At 41.3% G+C, this 18,511-nt stretch overlaps 1 protein-coding gene across 1 annotated transcript in view; it reads right to left on the bottom strand.

Moving 5' to 3' along the window:
- GRM3 (glutamate metabotropic receptor 3) overlaps positions 1-18,511 on the bottom strand; it is a 99,241-nt gene that overhangs the window by 13,116 nt on the left and 67,614 nt on the right. The window contains exon 3 of the mRNA XM_057366419.1: positions 15,371-16,226. Within this exon, the coding sequence (XP_057222402.1) occupies positions 15,371-16,226 (856 nt within the window). The remainder of the gene's footprint in view (positions 1-15,370; positions 16,227-18,511) is intronic.

Below are 18,511 nucleotides of genomic sequence, written 5' to 3'. Positions count from 1 at the left end.
AAGAARTTATCAAGGAAAAGGTAATTAAAAGTGATTGAAAGAAAGCCCAGTGATGCTTTGTGCTCCAGCTTGCAGCAGTTCAGCTACGAAGGTGCAACAGCAGCGACATTTATGAGAGCAGGAGGGCAGAAGATGAAATCTTTGGAGCCCTGGTGCAGGCAGCCCACCTCTGTCAGCTCCCTGCAGAAATTCTGTTAAAAGAGAGGATGCCACTGTGCAAGTGGAGGACAAACTCCTTCAGCTTCAGATAAGAGAGGAATGACTGCAGATTTATGACTGTTTTAGTAGCAGATACAGATAAGAACATAAAACAACATCATAGCTTTTATGTAGTGAATTATGTAATTTGTTTCCATCTTCCTAAGTAGGATCAATTTTTCCAACAGTCACTTAACTTGCAAAAATGGGCTTATCTGCTSTTGGAAGCAGGTGAGTTGCTTTCATTTAGAAATCTTTATTATTTTTGGTGTCAGTGATGTACATGTCTTGGTGACATGAAAAATTTCAGAAAGAAATTCTGAAGGGGAGATTTATTTTATTTTTGGGCAAAAACTTTMTTTGAAGAGGTGGTGTGAGAAATATATTTAAATGCTTCTAATTCCACACATTGCCTCAGCTGGTGAAAGATACTCCAGGATTGTTTAACGAGGAGTGAGTAGATGAGGAAAACAAAGCAGTTTTCATCCTAATTTGGCACTGGGAGACTTTAAAGAGACTGAGCAGCCTAGGAAAAATGCATGTCATCTTAACTGACTTGGACTCAGACCGGGTTTTTTTTGTCAGCAACATCTTTGGGCCGGGAAGGATTTTTGCATCGAGTCCTGGATKTGTCTGGCACAGACCTGAGTGTGTAGATGTTGTCCTATAGAAAACATCCCTGGTATCACTTTCTGGTAGGAATGATGACAGATATCCCTACATCTGAGAAYGTTCTTCATGTCCATTAAAACACACAGCAGTTCTTTGCAGAGTGTTTTCTTTCAAAAACAAGGTACAGAGCACAGAGGTTCAGGTCATTAGATATGRGGCAATTCATTAATAGAAAGTTTTTCAGCTTGGCAGTTGGCAAAGCTGGGATATTTCAGGTGGTTTGGAAAGAGATGTAAAAAGGACTGTGGTGTGCAATGAAGGTAACTTCTTCCACAGCTTGTTGGCCCTAAAGACTATAAGGAGATAATAGTTAAATATAAATGGAAATGTAAAGATAGAATTGGCTGGATTTTTGGGAAWGTTGAGTAAAACCTTCTTAGTCTCACTAGATGGTGCTGCAAAAACYTAGAACTTCTAATTTAAGACTGAAAAACAAGACTTTTTTATGTAACAGAAAACTACAGTTATTTTTTAATCCCCCCTACTCTTCCCGTTATATATCCAGGGCAATGCCTTTTTRAAGCACTTTAAGGAAGAGCCTAGATAATGATAAAACAGGATATGGTGTGTTTGTCCAACTGGCTCATCTGTGTGTATGATGCCTTATCTTGAAAAGTATCAGAAAAGACCCTGAGAATGCACATATCTTTTCATTCTCTTTTATTTTTAGCTAGATATGGCTTGTTGAGGTCAAAGTGACTTATTTCTGTTTGGCTGAACTTTTGGACTGAGCAACAGAGACCTGATGCACCCAATCTTGTTTCTGCCCCAGCACAGCACAGCACAGCTAGTTTCATACCTGATTGACAGAAGGCACACTGGAATTTGGCAATTTAAAAGTTAGTATGGGGAAAGATCAGTGAAGTGTCACTAGATTGTGSTCTCCACAATTAATAAAATATTCATTTTCTCAGAGACAAATAGTCACTTTGAAACTCTGCACCAATGTGTCTGGATGTGTTTGGGTCATATGYAGAATTTCTTCTTTTTATTTAAGCAATAAGTGAGACGAACGAGACAGATTAGTCACCTACAAATGAAATTTTCCCATCTAAGTCTACAGATTTCCTGTTCAGGACTTTGGTTTCTCTCTTAGGTTAGATACTTGCTGTAGGGAATTTTAATTCCTGTCACAGACCCTCACAATGTTTGCAGTGATCAGAGACAGAAATTATTTCCTCAGGCCTCATTGCAAAGATCTGTCTCATGGGTATCTGTGGACAAATTAGCTGAGGATATTTTGGGTGTTTCTAGGGCTCACTTTGRAGTGGTATCCAGAGCAGCTCAGCCAAGCTATTCTTTCCCTGTTGACCACCATGGGTGTGATTATCTGAAAACATCCCCTGTGTGTGTGTCTGCAGTCAGGTGAGRTGAATGGCACCAACATCTGGAACAGAAAGGCTCACAGCTGGAGCACCACAAGGCAGCACCAGGTCCAAGCTCTTCGCTGTGAACCTGTGAGCAGGTGCCTCTTGCAGGCTGTGGGGGCTGTCAGAGAGAACAGCCTGGGAGCACTGGCAAAACAAGCTAAGAAACTGAACTGAAAAACTAGAAGAATCCCTTCAGCTTGTCATTATCCTCATTATCCTCAGCCTGGCTGAGCACAGAACTCCCAAGCTACCATTCCTGTGAAATGCTTGCCTCAAGCAGAACATTTTACATTTCCAGGTGTGTGTTGTCCTCTTGCTTGTGTGGCTCTTGGGCATGTGTGTGGTCTTTAGGACTTGGGATAAAAGGAACTAGATGCCAAGTTACAAACCTTCATCAAGGAAACTGAAATTGCCTTTTTTTTTTTTTAAGGAAATTTAAGGAATTAGAAAAGGATTTGTTTTTTTCCTCAAGCATTTGGATTTCAAGACATGGAAGGTAAAAAGCATGTAAAAATTCTGCAGTCATATTTCTCCTTAAAAATACAAATCATCTCCCCTGAAATTAAGAATATTTCTTGGGGCTTTTTTTGTTAAGGTTTTATTAGTCCAACTTTGAAATAAAACAAACACTCATGGAAAACATCCAGGGTGTTTTTCTTTTCTTTTTTTTTTTTTTTAAATAAATAAGTCTGCTAGGTTGATAATGAATATGAATAATTTGTGAGATTCCAACACAGAAATTACTTTCAACTGATACCATTCTTTTAATTTAAGTTTATCCACTTAAAGAAATGGTTGGCACAAGAGGCAAAATGCATGCAATGTAATTCATACCAGCAATCAACTTGCAATTAGAAAGGAAATTAAACCATGACTTCAAACTGCTTAACTCCTCCCTCAGGCCAACTCGCTGTTTTGTACACAGAAGCAAGGGGAACCCATTCCCATTATGAAGAATTATGGCCACTGTTTAGGGTGACAACACATCCGTTCAGGAGCTGGAACTGTAAGTTCTGAGCTGGCCTTTGGTAACTCCTGAAATTTTTATTCTGAGGAAAATTTGAGTTGGTTGGTGAGTTTTCTGTCAGCTGTTGATCATTAATGTTGCTGTTGGAGCTTGAGGTTTTGGTTGGGACTTTCTGCCATTTCAGGGGTTATGGGTACCCCATGTCTGATTTGAACTTTTGGGTGAGGAACATTCCCATTTAACCTCAGAGCTGGGARCTGGTGCCACACACCTTTTACCCCTCTCTTCCCACTACATCCAAGGTGCAGCTGAAAGAGATTGAAGCCACGTTTTAATTTTACTAAAATTTACTGTTGGATTAAATTAGGGACATGGTTACATCACAGGGGCATGAATCTTTCTCATTTTTGGAGACACTGTTCYGTGATGTGCTAATTCCACCCCCAGACTGCATACATAGCTGTCTAAGGAAGTGTTAAATACCTAATAATATTTTTGTCCTTCTCTGTCAGCCTGAAGGAAATATGAATAGACTTAGTTATTAAGATATTAAAGGAAGTGGTTAAAACATTCTCTCCTCTATGGGGACTTGAGGATTAGAGAGGTGTTTCCAGACACAGCTCTGAATAATTTAGTTAGATGGTTTGCCCTTAGAGATCAGAAGCAAATGAACCATGAAATAGACCCTCTGGCTGTTATTTCCTAATTGACTTGATATGAAGACACTCCCAAATCAGGTGGACTGACATAGATTTAATTACTTATACTGCAATGCCATTATTTAGTAGTAGTAATATCATAGCTGTGACAGTCCAAGATGCAAGACATTTCAAGTGCTTAASAAAGGCAATATTTCTTATTAGACTTATAGATGGAAGAACTGTACAAGCTTTCAGGCCCAAGGTCACTCCATCAGGTCATCAGAAACATTGCTCAATAAACTTGACCTTCATTTATCTTGAAGGAACAGCTCTGCTCGAGTTCAGTATATCAGGTTTTTATTTCCTGCTGGAAACACAATTTCCCTTTGCAAGCAGCCTCATTACTATCCATTTGCAGAGTAATTGCTGAAAGCTTTTTGCTCGCTTCTTTCAAAGTACGGAGTTCAGAAGCACAAGGTCTGATCAAGATGCAAGACAAGATATGACAGAGAYGTTGTGCCAAAAGCTTCTGTTTTTTCCAGATATGTGGGCAGTCTAATAAAGGTATTGCCTCTTCCTACAAATCTTATGACTCTATGCTATTATTTTTGTTAAGGAGCTACTGAAAACTCTCAGCAATCACCCTACAAATTGCTAATAATGAGGTAATTTGCAAAATGAAATTGTATTTGCAGTAGGAAAATAAACCCCTAAGTAGTGAATTCTAAGGAGAGCGTGTATTTGAAATAATTGAAGCTCAAATTTATCGAGCATTTTGTGGAAAAAAAAAGGAGCTGTAGAATGCCTCAGAGCTGGAATAAAGAGACAATACCACGGTGAAACACAGGAATCTTTATGCTCAGACATATTCTGCACCTCAGCTATARCATTTGGCACATCTGACACAATGCTGGTGGAGGACAAAGAAGATTTGGTGTTCAGCTGGAAAGGCGAATGTTTCACACATCACATGGTGTAAGATTCTGGAGTGGATCAGTTTTCTCTAGGAATATAATATGTGAATGGGAAAAAAAAAAGTGACCTATATTTCTTGAACGTGAGTTAAATTAGAGTGCCTGTGTTGGGTGAGCAGTTTTCTTACAGAGCTCCTGCAGTCAGTGGAGAGAATTTGGCCCCTCCAAAGGTGGGCTCTGGATAACACAAGCTGTCATCAGGAAGGTGGGCTTCCTCCATTAACAGCTTCTTCATCGATGCTACAAAGTGTGTCAAAGAACACATGAAAACTCTGTGACTTCAATTTTGGCCACTGATGGAGAAATCAAACTAATGTTTTCAGTCAGTCCCAGCACACTCATTAACTATGCTCATCTTCCTTTGTAAAGGTTTGAGTCTGGATTTTATCTTTACTCATGTAATATTGCATATAATAAGGTGGTGGCTGGAAATGCACATCTACTGAAAGTGCAAGTTAAGTCAGTGTTCAACAGAGTCCATTTCAGCTGTCCAAATGTTGAGTCAGCCACAGAGGGGAAAGTGAGCTTCTCACAACAATGAATTTCAGTCAAAAGATAGCGAGATAAAGGATAACTCTTGACTTTTAAGGTTCTTGCTGCCTATCACACACCAGCAGCAGAGATAGCACATCACCTCTCCCAACATCATCAGTGTTCATTGGCATGTGTTACTCTACAACATGCAACCTCCATGTCCTGCTAATATTGCAAACTCTTCTCTTCTCAGGAATAAAAGATGAAGCTGAGAGCACAGAACCGTTTTTGCTAATGCTTTGCTCCACTGAATCAGTTCAGCAACAGCAATAACTGGACCTCAGGGGAAAATGTAAAAYGAAAATGTTGATTTATTTGCCTGTTTTATGGTGGAAGCAGAGACACATTGATAGGCTTAGACTGATAAAATGTTTCAGAGATCTAGAAAAGACATTAACAACACTGCCTCAAACCTTCCTCAGACTTGAGATAATTTCTTCTCCAAAGARCCTTTAAAGATGGGCTTTTTATTCTTTCAGTTACTGGAGCATTAACTAGCCATTAGCTATTTATTCAAATGGATGTGCAAATGTAATAGAGGAAGTTTAACAAAGTTTTTCAGTGCATTTTCATGAGTTCCCAGTAGCAGTTTCATCCAGTTTTTTCAGTCACTGTCTGGTGGAGACCTATCCTGGTGCAGCAGGCCAATATTGGACACAAAGCTGATTGTTTGGAGCAGTGATCCAAATTGGATGCTCCATTCATCAGGGCAAGAGAGAAATGTCATGGAAAAACTCTGCTTTTGCAGAAACCACAGGTAAAATTTATTTATAGGGGTACATGGTGTATAGTTATTTATGTCAAGGGAAGGAACCACAAGAGCACAACCTTTTGCTGTTACAGGCAGTGATGTCATTGCTGCTTAGGGTGGTAGAGTCCAGAACCTCACCCCACACACTTCTGCATGTGATCAGGCATGTCCTAATGTCTTGGAGAAATTGTAAGACCTATTGTAAAAGTTAGAGCCACAGAGAAGCTGTTCTCACTGGAGGAGAGCAGGACAGATCTGCAGAAGCACAGGAAGATGCTTGAGGCTCCAGAGCTGCACACAGTCAGCTACTGGTCACTACACAAATTCAGCCTTGGGGAGAAGGGAGGATGGCTTTTAGGGCATAATTAGTAGAAAGAAGAGTGTGTTTGCAGCATATGTAAAACATCCTGTGAATGGTGAAAAAACAAATGCAGTGACAAGAAGGTACAAGGCTAGTAATGACTTCTGCAGAAAAAAAAAGAATGAGATGAGCACTGTTTCATCCCAAGAGTGAGCAGGTGAGCTGTCCATGGATGGAACAAAAAGCAAAAGAGCAAATTTGAGAGATTGCTCCTGTAGCCATGCTACAACTAGGATTTCATGGACTTTTCTGTTAGAAGTTTCTCTGCTTCTGATACCTCTGTGCATGAATACACGTCTTGCTCTCCTTGCCTTGAAGAATTTTAGTATTCTTTGACTTCAATTATATGCTCAAACAAATACAAACTCTCATGACAGGAAGAAGGAAACAAAAGGAAATGACTCACCCAGATAACAGCAATGAAATATATTTTTACATTATATTCTATATCTGCTAACTAAATAACCATAAATATTGCAGTGATGCCAAGGCAGACATTCTGTGAGATGCTTTTAGAGGTGTTTAGAAACTTGGCTCTGACAAATGATGCAAGAAAGGAAAGTCACACTCATTTTTCTGCCAGGTCCATCCACTTTGCAGTTGTTGGGAGTTGTRTAGGTCRTTTTGYGAAGAGTATGCACATGCAAAAGGARTTTCTGCTCCATGAAGATGTAGAGGTGATTGCTTTTTGAAAAAATGGGAAAAAACTTTGGGAAAAAATCTGTTAGTGGAAAATGTAAACAATGGCTGTTTTGAGTTTGGATTGAGTTTCTTTCTTGCTTTTTATAGAGAAACAGGCCTGTATCACTGAGTGGTTTGCTTTTTTTTTCCCCTACACTGGGAATCAGAAATGGACAAGACAAATTTGGGAATAGCTCAGGCTTTACAGAAGGTTGAAATATGTTCATATGCTCATCTGRGCTGCAGTTTAACAAGTACAAATACAGCAGTCAGCTTGGGACCGGTTTGTCTGCAAACTTGCTGCATGGAAGAGATGTAGGATTCAGACCATGAYTGWTGTTTAGATTGCAGCACCAGCCTGGGCTGAGTGTCAGAGTCACACCAATGCAGCTGTCCTGGTCTGTTCCCTATTCCCATTTAGCCACAGTTAGCCTGGGAATATCTTTGCACTGTGCTCTACTGAGTGAAGAAAATGTGTCTTGCTTGGATGGCATAAAGTTAAGGTCATTTCAGAAGAGAAGATACTTTTCTATAGAWTATGCTTTCACTTCTGCCTTTGTAGTGTAATTATTAGCTGCCAACAAGGATGCAGGTTTTAGAAAAAAACATAGCATTTAGTTGTCTTTGGGATTTGACATCTGGATTTGTGGCTTTCTGTAGTTTTCATCACCTTTTAAAAGCTGAATTTTCTTGAAGACTCACTGGAAGTCCAGACACATCTGGGTTACTCAAAAGAATAAAATGGAATCTCCTTGTCATGTTCTTGTCCTCATCCTTGTGAACACTTCTGTGGTCATGTTCTGGGCAYAGCCTTTGTCAGCCCCTAATGTAATATCTCAGGATGCAGGTGAGGCTAATAATATTAGCTATGGAAGTGTTAAAGTGCTCTTTTGTAGCAGGTGGTGAAGAAGAATCTGGACTTTCCATGGGCTTTCCAGAACCAAATTAGATGCTAAAACGTAAAGGATTGGAATCCTGAACCAAACTCTTCTYTCTCACTTGCTATCTCCTTTAAGGCCACAAGAAGAAAGAAGCAGACTTGACAYCACTTATGTGTGAATGTTTCTCTCAGACAAATCTGCATGAAAAAAAAGAATATAATCCTATGGTATGTCCTGAGCTGCCCCCCTATTGTAAAACCCAAYGGGATTGGGAAAGGGAATGTGCATATTTTGGGGGATGAAAAGGTTGCATGATACTTGCTGCTTCTCTGAGGTCTTGGAATGTACAAACCCTTGGTATTTGGGATTCACGTATCATTTGCCAGCAAAACAAAAGATAAAATAATAACTATTATAAAACAAGCAGCAGGCAAACACAGGAGTCTGTGATTTAGAGAAATTAGGTTACCAAGCCTTCTGTCTCTCAAATATGTGATCTGAAAGAAAATCATTGCTCAGTTTGTCAGTCATGTGTTTCTCCACAAACACAGGGTGTCTAATCTCATCCTCATTTACACACTCGCATGGATGCTRCTAAATCTAGAGGTTTATGGATGCCTAAAGGCTACGTTATTAAAAGGAGATAAGCAGCTGACTATAAATTACATACAAGGCATAGCCCATATAATTTTATGTTCAGTATTTCATAGCTCAGCTGAAGTGGTGGGTTGTTTAAATATTCAAGTGGAGGAAACCGAGATGGAGATGTAGTTGCAATTTTAGGGATGCCAAAGTACTTTCATGTAAATATGCCACTTTAACAGGTTTGGGGCTGTTGYTGGCCTGTGGTTTCTGCAGGCTTTCCAGGAATGACACCCAGCTGGGTAAAGGCCAAAGGCAGCACACCTCCAGAGACTTCCTGAGGGCTATGAAGAAATGCTGTTGCTGCTCTGTGTCATCCTAATTCTGCATTTCCCTCTTTTTGTCCATGGGAGCTCAGTGCCCAGGTCAGGGAGAGAGTGGTGGCAGCAGGCAGTGGTGAACAGCAGGCAGTGGTGACGGCAGGAAAAAGTACCTTATTCCTGAGTTAAATGGGGAGCAATGGCCCAGCACACCTTGGCCTCAGCTGCTGGAGCTTATCTCAAGGGGTAAAAACACAATTCAACCTCTGCTCCTGCTCACTCAGGCTAATTACTGTGAATTAGTGCCAAAGGAAARCTTGAAACAGCAGCTTTTTGTAATGTCTCTGGCTTGATAGCCATTATCAGGTAGGTCACTGACCTGCCATCAAGGCAGGAGAAGTTTTAATAGAATTTTTATTTGGAACATGTGCCCTAGAGATGATGACACCTGTGTCCTGCTGCCAGCCCAGATATCCAGTTCAGAGAGTGCAGTGAGTGACACATGACACATCCCCAGTGGAGTCCAAGTGCTTGCCATCATGATACCTCAAACCTAAACTGGTGGTTGCAAATGTTCTGTAATATTTTAATTTCAACCAGTTTACATCTATAAAGCCCTCAGCACATTGGTCTGACTGCACAGCTGTCTTTCCTTTCAGCAGGAGGTTAGATCAGAAACCTCCCAAGTGCCCTTCCAACCTGCTTTATTCTTTAACTTTATGATTTTATATAATATGGATCTATAGTGTACACAAATATCTATATAAATGCATATATTTATATAAACAAAGTACAAAAATAATATATACGCATACTAAAATCTTCAGGAGGACTAAGTTAGAGATCAGCTTATTTACTCTTGGAGGGTAAATTTGCCCAATGGAAAGGAGCAGTAGATCCCATGAGGTCTGTAAAGAGAAGAGGAAGGAGAAAGTAGATGGGGCCATCAAAATCTCTCTGCAGCTCTCTGTGTATTTACATCAATGTAACTCTAATACAGAGAGAATATGGGAAAATACTGTGTGGATTCAACTGCTCTGAAATAGCAATTCTCAAGTGTGCTTTCAGGGACTGTCCCTTAGCTGCTTGCAAGGTTTTAAACACTATGACATATTTGTGGTCCCAGGAAAAGGCAGTRTTTTTTTTCCTATAAATCCTGGACATCTTTTTCATGTATATTTTAATTAGTATCTTGGGGAATTCACTCTACATTTTCCTTGCTTTTATTAGCTACAAATCCATCATGAATTACACTTTTATAACTTCTATGATTAACAAGGTGTTGGATGCCTTCTGCCCGTGTAAGCTTTACCTTCATCTGAAAGCAGTGTTGTGGTTTATTTTACAAATAAGCACCACAAGGAAGACCAGGAGGATCTCGCTGCTGTCTGAGTGCTGAAGGCAAAGGGGATATGACCTGATGAGAAGGAACTCCTCGGGTGAGATGACAGAGTAGCAGAACCATCTGCTGCAGAGCCTGGGCTTTGAGCTCCACATTTACCCTCCACAGGTTCTCCCTGYTGTAAACTCATAGCTGGCTTTTGAAGTCTCTGCATCTGTAATCTGCTTTGTGGCAGCAAATGCAGTGTTCTTTTGGTCTGTGCTCTGTGCAGCCTGGCTGAGCATTGAGTTTTGAAGTGCACTTTTGACAGGAACTCTTTATGTATAAATCCCAGAGCAGGGACCATGCAATGCTGCTGTGCTCAGARCAGGTGACATCTGCTGTTGCAGACCACGACTCTTAAGCTCTTTCTTACTTGGGTGGAACAGTTATGATGGAAATGGCCTGTGAAATTGTGTTCCCATAACAGAAATCACCAGTGTTCAACAATAAATGAGAARGTAAATTTGTGTTTCTGCTTCACATTGTTTGAGTGTTGACTGGGGCAGAGTGAGGAAAAATAAGAGAAAAAATGGACCATGTGGAAATGTCAGACCAGGTAAGAGAAGAAATTTTGTCATGAAGTCCAGTGGAGGAAAGGGGACTTACAACCCTTTTCTCTATGGAATAATCATTCTTGTTAGCCATGGGAGAGGATTTGCCTAGGATAAGCTAAGTCTGATGACACATGCTTTGCTGTAGAAGAAATGGATTTCTGAACACAAGACAGGAAGGGGTACAACAGTGACTCTTGTAGCTCAGGAGGAAGAAAGGGGTAGGAAAAGACACTGAGTACTTTAACTGTGCATTGCTGAAAATTTTTTACGATCTGTTTTCCACGTCTACTACTTTAGCCAAATTCCTCCAATGGTTAGCTGTGGAGATTCAGAAAGCTCTGAACTGACAGGTGGACATGCATACTTCCCAAAATCCAACCCCCTCTACCCATGTGCTCCCACACTGGACTGAGGGCAGGGTTAGTCCTGTTACACCAYCAGCCCTGCTAATTGCAGTGGGAAAAGCTGGAGCCCAGCCCCACACTCCTCGGTGACAATGCTGGGATCCTGCACAGCCWGATCAGCAACCCTGGGCCAGATGCAGCTGATGCTGGTCCTTCAGGGTCATTCCTGCCTTYTCTCACAGTCCAATGTCCTGGAGGAGCAGCTACACCAGGCAGCAACATGTAGGGCACAGCTGTGCAGGATCCTGCCACTTTTTATCCCAAATGATGGACACCCCTCTCACAGCGTCCTGGCACTTKTCAAATGTGAGGCTTGCAGCAGTGCTGTGGGCAATGACAGCATTGCTTTTCTGTGTTATCCTCGTGCCTTAAACAAGCTAAAACAGCCAGCAAAGCTGTTTGCTGCACTGTCCCCTCCACCCTTGTGTGGGAACAAGTCTTCTGGATATGTGGATTCATCCCTGGATTCAAAGCCCTCCCAGAAGCCCCTCTGTGTGCTSTCCTTCACCAGGCAATGGCTGGGTATGGCAAGGAGTTGAATTTACTYTGTGCTTTCTCCCACAGAGACCTTTACTTTTGTTCAGCACTTCTTTGTTGTTCTGGTAACACAAGTTAACAGACTCTTGAACCAGCATCTCTTTATCAGCAGAAAACCATCACGATTCAGAACATCAAGTGCTGCACTTGTGCCCTGAGGAGGGAACACAGAGGATGGGAAGATCAAGAAGATGAACCAGACTCTATCTCTTTGAAAGGCCAAACAAGCACTGAAACAGAGTGCATTTATCTAGGGGCTGGGCTCTGCATTCTCACATCCTGCCGTGAGAAACTTGAATTAGGCACAAGCGTCTCCTCTCTCCTTTGCTGAAAAGATTCAGGATATCACGACAATTGTCATGTATGTCTTACTGACTTGCAGGAAGATCGGTGTATCTCACAGACAATAAGGAGTGAAATCTCACCATGTCTTCAAGGCACACTGAAGTTCTGTGGAATTATTTCAGTTTAATGAAAAAGGAGAAATAAATAGGAGCCCAGAGACATTTGTGAAATACCTGCCACACAGCATGTCAGCAGCAGTGGCTGCAGAAGGATGCACAAATCCTGGCCAGTCTCCTACCACAGCCCTGCTCTTAGCTGGTCCTTGAGTATTTCCTTGCAAATCACATTATTTCTGTGCTTGAGAGTCTCACTTCAGGATTTCAGCTAAATGGCAAGTGAAAATAAACCTTAATCACTCTATGCTCCATCTGTAGTCAGTAGCAAGAGATGTAGGGGCAAATCATACCTCGCATGGGCTGGAGCACACTCTGTAAGTGCTGATCCCCTCCATTAACTGCCATCAAAGAATAATCAAAACTAATTTGAGTGAGAAGGGTAAATGTCTAAAATTGCTCCGTCCCACACCAGTCATAGAAATGCACCCGATCGTTTACTCAGAATGGCATGTGTGAAACACACCATGTTCCAGGAAAGTGGGAAKATACATTCAGGGCCATTTGCTAGATTTCTTTCATGGAAACCTGAGGGTTTATGCATGCAGGGCTTAYTTATGTGGACCCCTGCTTTTCAGAGGAGGAGGCATTTCTTAAATAGCTGCTTGTGTTTCTGCAAATATGGCTACCTTTGTTCTGTTTCTTGCCTGCTTCCCTGTGGTGGGTGTGGATCAGCTAAAGAGGAGAGAAAACCCACAAGATGGASTGGTAACATCCATCCCACCCTCTCTCTGCACTGGGAAAACATTCTCAGGTTTGGAGGTGGAAATGACAGCATCYTTGATGAAATATACCRTGCAAAAAGGTCCTCATRTTGCATYAACAACACACCTAAAAGYTTTCTTCAGCCAGGAAKGAGAAAAGGATAATTCTTGGTYCCGTAGAAATTAWTGACAAGACTARTATATATTAAAATCTCACATATGTRTTAATTTTTCACACTTTKCTGAAAGGAATRATGAATTAAAGATTTGCTGAATAACTCTGCATAAAATCACTCACCTGTTTTAAAAAAATAACTTACATTAAAACATTATAAAGGAAGAAGTAATAGCAGAGGAAGGAGATGAGCAAATCATGTTGTAAGYTGGTAAAAATATATATGGAACAAAGCCATTGGAAAAGAACTTGACAGGTTTCTTCATGTTTTAAATAGGAAATGAAAATTAACTGAAACTAAAGCTCTTCAGAGTGTCAAAGATTTTCATGCTGATTTTTAATCAAATTAATTTGATTCAAAAAAGAACCTTCTGTTTTCAAAACTGAAAAATTATAGGCTTCAATTATTTTTTCTAGTTTGAGCAGTTCAACTTCCAATTCATAAAATTATAAAATATATTTTAGTCAAAATTAAAATTAATTTTTCTCACTCTACTCAAATAAAAGTTTTCCTGAAATTTTGGTCAAAGAAAGTTGGGGTTATTTTGACTTTATATCTACATGTTGAGTGGAAAAATGTTTGGGTGTTTAAAAATACCTTCATGTTAGGAAAATGATTAAGAATCTTACACTTGAACTAAGGTTGCTTAGTCTTAGAGTCTATTAATAGTGTATTCATTTAAGCGCATAAAAATACCCTGTAGTGTCAGAAAGTCTTCAAAATAATTGAAGTTTAAGACATTGAAGTGCCTACTCATTTGGGCAGGTCATTACAGCCCTGAAGTATCTCCCTGGCAGAGACAGAAGCACACCACTGCCTTCCCTCCCGATCAGTATGCCAGGAACCAGCTCCCACGAAGTGCTGTCCTYCTAAAACCAATTGATTTCAACAATTTAAAGACCTTCAAGCGTCTCTGAGGATAAGTGCAGGCAAGTGAGAAAGTAGTTTCTATGTTTTAAGTGYTGTGAGGAGGGGAAGAAGAAAGGATTCTTCGTAATTTCCAGAGGTCTAAACCCAAAAAGTTTGTTTCATTCTGACTCRGCTGCACCAGCCCTTCCCCACTGGGAGGGAGAGAAGCACCARGGATGTGGTTGGTAGTATCTAAAGATTATCTGAATCAAGTGCCAAGAAGACCTCTAAAGGAGGGAAAAGTTCAAGCTCCAATTTGACAATTTTACMTGGTTTCCAGTGTTATTAGCATTGTGTAATTATTGAAGGTCTCTTGGGGTTGAGCATGCTGCATCCTACACGTTTATCCTTCAATTCCTCTTGGAGCTGGCTCTCACACAAAGCACAGCACRATGTTTCCTGACTATCAACTCAGTCAGCTGAGAATATCAGTTTAATAATACATAGAAATGCAAGTTCAACCTAGATGTTTCAGAAGAAAGCTAGACATGTAACCACAAAATGACAGGATGTTCTACGCTTTACTTGTTTCCTCTGTAGATATATCCAGCTTTGCTCAGGTGTAATAATGTTGTGGCACAGTATTAATGAGAAAGCTAAACTCAGCCATATGTGATGGCAAAACCACAGAGGTTCCAGGTGCTGTGCAGCCATGAAAGTTGCTCATATCATTCCCAGACTGACCTCCCTCCTCCAAATCTCCTGCATATGTTTCATGTAGCTTTTTTACACTTTGTCATTGAGCCTGTAGCTCTGTAACAGAGGTAATGGCACTGTTCCCTATATTTAAATGTTTTATGCACATCTGGTTCTATAACAGGAATTATTTTGCACTTTTTTTGCTATTGCAAGGACATTGGCTGTGGTCCAGCAATTATGTAAATTCACTGCAAAATGAGGGAGACAAGGCCAAGCCTTGGCATGGGAATTGCAGGCAGATGCCTGGTGTAGCAGGTGGTGAAAGGACCATTGGCTTTCAGACATGCCCAAACTGGCTGTGAGTGAAATGGGTGTTGGTGTGTGGAATTTTAGAGGATGGAATGCAACATTGCCAAGACCAGCTGTTGCCACCTTCACCTGCTCCTTCTGCTGGAAGCAGGAGAAGCATCGAGTTGGGTTTTTAGGTTTCCCACTGAGCTTCTCTTCCTTCTCCTTTCTGCCTTCTTGTGACAGGAGTGGCTTTGTCTGGGTGCCATCCTGGTCTGAACWGTGAAGATAGCAGCTACCAAGAATTTGTCTAGCTTTACCATGACTGACGAACATTTCATTAATTACAGTGCCATTCTGCATGTACCAAAAGAGGAGTTGTTACCTGTAAAGTTTACTTTAAGGAGATAATCTTTGTACAGCTTCCTGCCATCCAGATGCTTCATGGCATCACAGAGTTTGGTGGTGTTTGGGCAGAGAGTCCTCTGCATTTTATGCAGGGCATGGGCCATGGCATACACAGCATTCACCACAAACATGATCTTGGATTCTTGCTCGTAGTTGGAGCTGTTGATGGTGAAGTGCTTCTCACAGGCCTTTTTGTGCGGTTTCCGGTTCTGCAGACTACACTGGAACTTTTGCTCCCAGAAGTCCTTGAACCAGGGGTTGCGCCTGTTGTTGTAAGGGCTGAGACTTTGGAAGTACTTGTCGAACTCTTTGACGGGATGAGAAGCAAGCTCCAAGGTGATGGCCCCGGCCGCGATGTGCTCGTTGCCCTTGACGATGCTCTCCTGCGCTCCCCAGCCGTCGCTGGCAATCCAGGTGAAGGACACATTGAAGCGGTTGGCGGCCGCGATGAGCTCCTGGGAGTCATCGCCTCGCATGAAGAGCACCACCACCCTGGCGTTGGGCTTCTGGAGCAGCTCCTTGATCACGCCGTCGTAAGATTTCCGGATGTTGGACCGYCCCACCTTCTCGGAGGTGGCGATGCAGATGTTGCGCAGGCGAGCTTCCTGCTCGAAKGCCTCGATCCCCGTCTCCCCGTAGTCTCCCTCGGATGCCACTGTTGACACATAAGTCCAGTTGAAATACCGCAAGATTTCAGCCATGGCTTTGGCTTGGTAGAAATCCGGGGGCACTGTCCGTGCGAAATAATCGTAGCGGGATTTGTCGCTCAGCTTGGCGCTGGTGGAGGCGTAGCTTATCTGGGGGATCTGGAAGAGTCTGAGCAAATTCGCCACCTGGAGRAAAAGTGGGGAGCACAGATTATTAATGAGTGGTATTTATAAAATCGAACAGAAATATTTAGGGAAAGGCACTGACAGTGTTTTTTAATGAGAGATGTTCTGACGATCACAGATTGAGGGTGTTGGTAACAAACTCCAGGGAGAGCATTGCACTGAGCATATGCACAAAAACTGTTCTGATGCACAGTTAATTCCCTGGGTCCTCCTGGGACCCCAATGGACCTTTATTTTTGTGAAATTGAGCCTGTTTAAAACCACAGATAATTATACACCAATGGACAACATATTTCAGTTTCAGACTGTGTTCCTTACTAAGGTCTGAGGATTTGCATGCCTTTGCTCTTCACAGTGTTCATAGTTCATCGACTCCAAGACTCATTGTATTTGATAACCAAATGGGCTATTAAGGCATAAATTTCCCWTTTGTGCGAACATCACAAATGTACAGGCCTCAGAACTTTCTAATCTCATTCAAGGTAAGTCTTTACTCTCCTGTTTTGTACTAATTTAAACTCTTTCTTGGATGTTCTTAGTGCCGAGATGGCACATTTGTTGTATGTTAGTACACTTGAAGTGTTGCACAATGTCACAGAACCACAGAACCACAGATTTACAGATTCACAGAATCACAGAAACACAGAATAGTCTAACTGGAAGCAACCCACCAGGATCACTGAATCCAACTCTAAGTGAAGGGTCCATATGGGGACCAAACCCATGACCTTGACATTATTAGCACCATGCTCTACCCAACTGGGCTAATGTCATGTTGACCTACAGTTTTTAATAAAGAATAAAAACTTTTAATAATCTCTATTTGCCCCTCTGGTTTGATTTATGTGGTCCAAAGGCTTGCTTTTTTAATTTCTTCATATGCTGCTTTGTCCAATGCCTAAATATTCCCAAATCTACTTTGCTGCTCTCACAGAAGTAGAAATCTTGATCACATCTGGAGAGAAATGAAGAAAGGTTATGGGATTTTTTTCTTATGATAGCTTCTTAAATGGCAAAGGGAAGATTGCTGACTAGAAGTCATGTCCAGTAAATTAAATTGGAAGCTAATCTTGGACTACAGCCTGACGAAACCATTTGAAAAGCAATAGTGTGCTTGAGATTCCTGCAATAGTGTACTCGAGATTCCCAAGGGAAACTTATTAAAAATGGCCCAATCATTTAATTWTTTTAATCTTCCCCAGATGTTTAACCACAGACTGTCTGAGAATTCAAAGGCAAAGAACAATTTTGAAAAAAACGTTGTAGAGCAGGCAAATTTTAAAGGTTCACACAACAGCAACAGCAAATTAGACAGTCTGGTTTAGAAAAAAAAAAACCAACAGAAAACTCAGAAGAATTTTAYTGATTTTCAGCAACCTGTATGACTTGAGATTTTACAGTTTAGATTCTGTCTTTTCTGTAATGCAGACACAAAGCTATGATGCTGCTATGTCTCATTCTCCCCCAGTAAACTGGTACAATCTCATCTGGGCCAGACTCTGCTGTCAGTGCTTGCTGTACAGGGATTTTCACAAGCCCTGGGCCACATGGAGCTGAGGATTTCAGGAAGTCCTTGTACTCCTGTCCTTCTGGAAAACCAGAAAAGACCAGGTGTCCTTGCATCTCAGCTGTAGCTGTTGAGCTGCTGAAGTTCGCCTTCACAAAATAAACCACTGGTAGTGGCTTATTTTAATTAGAACCAAAAGAAAACCTTCTCTACAGTTCTTGGAAGGAGTGCCCTGAGGTTTAGCTGACACTTTGCAGTTTTTCCAATGAGTACAGGCCAAAGGCTGGGGAGTGCTGTGGCTGAACAAGTTACTGTCCCCCAGAAAGCAGCTGCTGTGTTCTCAACTTCCCTGCTAGATGGCAACTAAACTGCCTTATACTGGAAGTGTGGGATTTAATTTAACGTGRTGATGTAAATGAACAGCTTTAAAGCAACAGGATGGGCAGAGAGGCTTGTTTTGTCACCAAGGTGCAATGGATGCTTTGAGCATTGTTAAGTTCCTGTGGTTTTGATTACATGCCCACATATCCACATGGTTTGGTTCACATGTTCTCTCTCAACAAGAGCACTCTGGTTTGGTAATAAGAATGTACTCCATGCAGTTATTCTGGAGCAGTTCTTGCAGAACTGTGTGGGCTGGAATTGCTATTCTTGTYTCAGTTTATTCTAGCAGGAATTATTTTATTTCTGCTAAACCATAATGACAATATGCACACATATCATTCTGCATTTCCTCCTTCAAACCAGCTAAAGAAGAAATCAATTTTCAGCAGCTCAA

This window comes from Malurus melanocephalus, unplaced genomic scaffold (genome assembly GCF_030028575.1).
Source record: "Malurus melanocephalus ecotype Western Australia unplaced genomic scaffold, MMel_1.1 scaffold_65, whole genome shotgun sequence".
NCBI lineage: Eukaryota > Metazoa > Chordata > Aves > Passeriformes > Maluridae > Malurus > Malurus melanocephalus.
This window is presented reverse-complemented; position numbering and strand designations above follow the sequence as displayed.